Source organism: Morone saxatilis, unplaced genomic scaffold (assembly GCF_004916995.1).
Source record: "Morone saxatilis isolate NCDOM2014 unplaced genomic scaffold, NCSU_SB_2.0 Contig7, whole genome shotgun sequence".
Lineage (NCBI taxonomy): Eukaryota > Metazoa > Chordata > Actinopteri > Moronidae > Morone > Morone saxatilis.
This window is the reverse complement of record NW_023340246.1, coordinates 3,233,486-3,239,227: the sequence shown is the minus strand read 5'-3', so window position 1 is coordinate 3,239,227 and position 5,742 is coordinate 3,233,486. Positions and strand designations below refer to the sequence as shown.

General features: G+C 40.0%; 1 protein-coding gene across 2 annotated transcripts in view; it reads left to right on the top strand.

Moving 5' to 3' along the window:
- The window catches only part of cnih3 (cornichon family AMPA receptor auxiliary protein 3), an 82,887-nt gene extending 78,319 nt beyond the window's left edge, over nucleotides 1–4,568 (top strand). For both annotated transcript variants that reach the window (XM_035678117.1, XM_035678116.1), the window contains one exon: nucleotides 2,983–4,568. In XM_035678117.1, coding sequence (XP_035534010.1) covers nucleotides 2,983–3,010 — 28 coding nt within the window. In that variant the 3' untranslated portion in view covers nucleotides 3,011–4,568. The remainder of the gene's footprint in view (nucleotides 1–2,982) is intronic.
- The last annotated feature ends 1,174 nt before the right edge of the window (nucleotides 4,569–5,742 follow it).

The following is a 5,742-nucleotide window of genomic DNA, read 5'->3' as shown; positions in this document are numbered from 1 at the left end:
AAAATATTACATAAGGTTTTGAAAAGGAACTATTATTATTATTATTATTATTATTATTATTATTATTATTATTATTATTATTATTATTATTTTAAATGAATATCTGCTACTGTAAAAAGTGAGAAATTGACCATATGCTCATGTGCAAGCATGTTTTTCCCCTAAATCAAAGTAATGTGATAAGTAATTATGAATATTTGGCCAATTCAAAAGCATTATTTTTTCCATAATCACGCAGCCTTAGGTGTCAGCACTCCTCTTTGCCGCAGGATCTCATAACAAGTCATATTTTAGCATACATTATGTTTAGTTAATGTCTAATTAGGCTGGGGCTGTTATTTAAATAGCTACAAGTCAATCTACTTATGACGAAGCCAGTTCTCAGAGGTTTTAATGGGAGGAGGTTGAGTCTCTGAGGAGGAAGTCTGTCTGTCTCTCCCCTCACATACGCTATACCCTCGCCTGTCTCTCTCTCTGCATCATATTTTCTCTACGTCGGTGGACACTCATGAGTCAACAGAGTGAACTTGCAGTCTTCCCACCAGCGGAGATTAACGGAGGTGTTAGGCGTTCGGAAAGGCCTCGGGGATGAACACAAACGTTTGGAAGCATTAGTTGCTGTCAGCGAGGTGCTGATCTGTTCTTGTCAAGTCACAGCTCAGCGAGACAAGTGTTGATTTCCCAATCTGTGATTTCAGCTGTTGCTGTTTCATGCAATTCTTTATTAATCTCTTTTTTTTCAGGTAAACATCACACATCACTGTGTCTTTGGTCAAAACAAAAAAACAACAACTTTGAAAAAGAAAATTGGTGAAATCACTTTGTCACTTTGCAGCAATGTTGTGTTTTACAGCTTGTTTTCGTACACGCTCATTACATTACATGATGCTCATCAGCTTCTGCTTTTTCAGTGGCAACTTTTCTACAGCGGCAGTCTTTTCAAAAACAAATAAAACAGCACAAACATGCCAGGAAGGATTCTTTTTTTTACACTTTTAGGTCATGGTAAAAACCTAAAAGTGTAAAATTTAGACATGTAATGTAGAAACAGCGTTATTAGACACAGTCAAAAGGCATTATTGTAACAGTTTCACATGTTAATTATTTGGACAGCTCTGTATTTAAAGATGGTTTGTCACAATGCTCATTATGTTTTTATATTTTTGAGAGATGAGATGAGATTTCATTTTGTTTAACACAGACAGTGAGTGGACTGGAACAGTACAGATGTCCACAGACATCAAGATGAAGGAGCAGTCTGTGCCTCAGTTGGAATCTTTCATATCTTTCTGTGGACTTTTTATGCAATGTAAACTGGCTCTAGACTCATGGCTGTGTTCACACGTACTCTTTCATTGCACAACAAAGCATCGTGGAAGGCTTTATGTGAGTGAGAAAGCTGCTGATTTTAGCTTAAAGTGTTCCTGTGATTAACATCTGATCCCACTACTTGCTACAGACACAATGCAGTATTTAACAACTCACTTATTGCAATATTTAGTTTCTGCATTTCTATTCTGTTAATACTTGTAGTGAGAAACACAGGCAACTGTATCTACTTTTATTGATTGGTTTGAAAAAAAAAAAGCAGTTCTATCAGCCATTATTTTTCCAGAAAGCTGAACATTTCTTAACTTTGGGAGCTGACTCTCTGCTCTGACAAAAAGCTTTAAAATGAGCACCCTAAGGCCATGTCCTGTTTTTTGCTCTGTAAAATATAGGCTTTAGCAGCTTATGTTGCTTCTCTGTCAAGATATAGTGGTCAGTAAAACTGAACAGTGGCCACTGTCACTACAAGTTTATTAAGCGATTATAGAAAAATGCTAAATGCTAAAATATGGTGTAACGAGGCGCTTGGACCAAACACAACAAATGCATTGGTGGGGGTGAGCTTTAGAAAATATTATTCAGGAAGCCAGATTTGACTTTTAGATCTATGAGTTTGAGGGCTTAGCAGATGCCAAACCAGTGCACAGTGGTTAACACAGTAGAGAGACAGGATTTCACAACTGTGGAAAGCTATCACAACAGCTGCCATCTTTCACGCCATGCTCATGTTGGTCGGCTCTAAGGCAAGGCTTCAGCTCTGTGTAAAATGAAGCCGTCTGATTCATTTGAATGAGGCCAGTTCAGCGATGCAGTTTGGGTGCCAAAGCAAAACCATACGGCAAAAAAAAGAAACCGGGCTCAACCTTAGCTGCAACACAGCACAATGCCACCTGGTAGGGATGAACGCCATGTTTCTGCGTGCTCGGTGAACGAGTGATCAAATGTGATGAGGTTTAACAAGTGTCTGGGACATTTGGAATCTCAGCAAGTCCATTGGCTGTGATTTGTCTGCTGAGAACTGCCTCGTGGATGCCTGAGCCTGTCTGAATGCCTGCTCAGAGTATCACAATAAGGGAAGAGTCACCACTAAATTAATCAAAAGTTACATAATCTTGCTTTAACCCATCATTATTACTGCTGTAATGCTACCAATCACAGTGTTGCTCCCATGGCCGGTGTGGTCTATGGCGCATTCCCTCACAAGGTCTCTACACATGCTGTAGGTACAGTACCACATTACCCTGATAGAGGGCCATAATTCAACCTTTAGAAAACAGACAGTACGTGTGAACACAGCATTAATCTGATTATGACCAAAGCTTCAAAGGGACATCACATAGAAAAATTTGCTGTCAGCAACTAAAATAAATAAGTCCACTATTGAGTTTTCACCTTTCAAGTACACAAACAGACTCCCCATTAAATCTGCAAGCAGCTGAGACATTGAGATGAATCAGCAGAAAAACTAACTATGGATCAATGAAATGTTTGAACACACACACACAGTGCTCGAATGCTTTATCTGAATGCTTCAAACAGGCCATTAGACGACTTGAATCGTTATGTAATTCCCTAACTGTCACCTCCTGCCTGCCTGTCCAATTACGCAGGCATTGACTCACTTCCTGTTTCCTGTTTCTTGTTGTGTTTCAGTATGATCTACTCCTTGGTTACCTCATAACAACTGATGTATCAGCGACACTGGAGAGAAACAAAAAAAAACCTCTGGATACACAGACTGCCGTTGTCTCGGCCTAGAATTGAGAAACAGGAAATTTAAAAGTTAAGAAGAGAAAGAAAAACACTTTCTTTTTGCTGTAAAGCCAAACAATGGACCAGACGGAGGTCGAAGCTTCTTTTCTGCTTCGTCCCCTCGAGAAGGACGGGCATGTTTTATGCTCGACTGTATATAAAAACTGAAAACTCCTGTTTACAGTTTGACTGGTCATAGAGAGACCTGAGTTAATCACTGCCTGGCCAACGTTTGTACCACAATCTCTCTCACACACACACACACACACACACACACATCCACAGCCTCCTCTGGAGCGATACCGTACTTACTGTACAGTAGCAGCGCCGGTAGCCCAGAGGACGAAGAGCACAGTAGCGTTTGCACAGTTTGTCTCAGGCACAGCATGGTGAAGCACTGTCCAGCCCAGCACAGCTCACCGACCCTCATTCATTCCCCCTCGTCGCCTCGCCGACCGTAGCTTCACCGGCGAGCCCAAAACGTGGGACAGGTGAACGAGCGGGCGGACGGATCACACTGTACAGAAAAGAGAACGCTCTGAAACACCAGAGCAGCCAGTTCCCCGATATCCCCGATAACCCCCCGGACGGCACATACAGTCCATGGCCTGTGGGTTTTTCTTTCTAACATTACGTGAATGGCTTCGTGTGACGTGTGCATTTTGGTGTATTCTTTAACAAAAGGCATTTGTAATTGAATTATGATCTACCGCAAAAGGTATTCTATACAGCAAATGCCTTCTTAGTGTTGTCCTAGTGTCGTTCTATTGTGGAAAACCTTTCTAAAACTAAAAACTGACACCTGTCCAAGCTTTTATAGTAGAGGAGCACACATTCTTTGCACAAATAGTGTCTTGCACAATATTCGCAATATTTGGCTATATATTAGAGATCATACATGATAGTCTAGCCACACAGGTGAAGGTCTTCCAACATGTAAAGAACTATCCAGTCCTGTTTGAAGATGGGGCGACAATGTGAATCTTTTCTAGCTCAATTTACACCACGGACCAAAATGTTGTCTATTAAATTGATTTATTTATGTCTCTTTGTCGGATACTGATGGCTTGCCTCCATGCTCTATCTTAAAAACACATATTATTTTCCAGTGTAACCAAATCATGATAAGAGTGAGTAGTGAGTAAAGAAGACGTGAAAGGTGCCACGCATTAATCTGTCTTTCTCTCTGAGTTGACTGGAGCAGAGGGTATTGCTGTATAATGATTCCCAGAGAGAAACTTGCACCCTTTCATATACAGGTCAGAGGTCAAAAGTCAGGCTCAGCTACTGCAGCTGGAAGGAATTCAGTGTCTTGCTCACAGAAACTTTAGCAGGGCAGGTGCATCTTCCATGTGTAGCACAGTTTTCTAACCACCGGGCCACTCTCTTTAGATCTTCACCATCATCTTCACACGATGAGCTCACTTCGTAAGGACTTCAAGGAGCAAATAGGAATGCCCAATTCTTGTCGTTTTCTCTTATTCTAATTCAAGCATTTTCTATCCTTACTGTGTATGTGACCGACCAAGTTGAATTTAGATATTGTTTATGAAATAAAGTATTTTAAAATCAAAGATTTGGTGTTTATATTTATAAATATACACTTTACACTCATCATACTTTGTCATATATGTCTTGTAAAAATGTTCCTTGTGCAGGAAACGCAGGAGTTCACCTGGTGCCAACCGCACTAAGCAGGTGGGTGCACATGCACAACGCCTGGTAACACTTAATGCCCATTTGCACTGCACTCCTTGTCTGTAGCACAAATCAAAGCTGCACCGTGAAAATAGAGCCTCTTCTCAGATGATTACTGTCATTAAAATCAAAACTACAAAATATGTGTTACAAATAAAGGTGCAAGTTTCCCTTAAACATCACGAAAAAGTACTCTTTCCTGTTTCATTATATGTTTTTGAAATAATGAGCCAGATGTCCACTTAATCTGAGCTTTTAGTACAGGACATGAACAAATTATTCATTAAAATATCTAATTATGTAAAAATATCTAATCATTTATTTTAAAAAAGATGGCACCATTTCTTAAAACAGCATAATAAAAATAAGTGACTTTTTGTCTTAATTTAAGGTACCAGAAGCATTCTTATTTTTAGCATGTTTTAGTAAAACAATGAAGAACTAAACAGCAGCTTGGGACAAGACTACTTGTATAAATACTCCATAACTAGTAAAAGCCCAGGATACATTTTATTTTATTAAAAGTACAGAAGTACAGCAAAATGTACTTAAATTATCAAAAGTACAAATAATCGTTATCCAGAGTTGTCTCTGTCAGTATTATATTATTGAATATTCTACTAGTGGATTTATATTACTGTTCCTTTAACAGAAGACTGAGACAGTGAGCTCACGGTTAAGTTGACCCCTGTCTGTGAGAGAGTGACAGAATAGTTCTAATATGACTGTGTGTGATTGTGAAAGACAGTGTGTCTGTGCAAGTGAGCGAGTGTGTCCGAGCCGTGGCAGACAAGCGCTGACAGATCGGTGACAGCCTGTCTTCCCAATATGCACCTGGGTGCTGTCCACATCGCTGCCATATATTTCATCGTAATTAAACCAGGCACACACTGCTGACCTTTTGGCCCCTTGTTGTGCGTGTGTGCGTATGTGTGTATATGTGTGCAGCCTGGCAGTGATGTG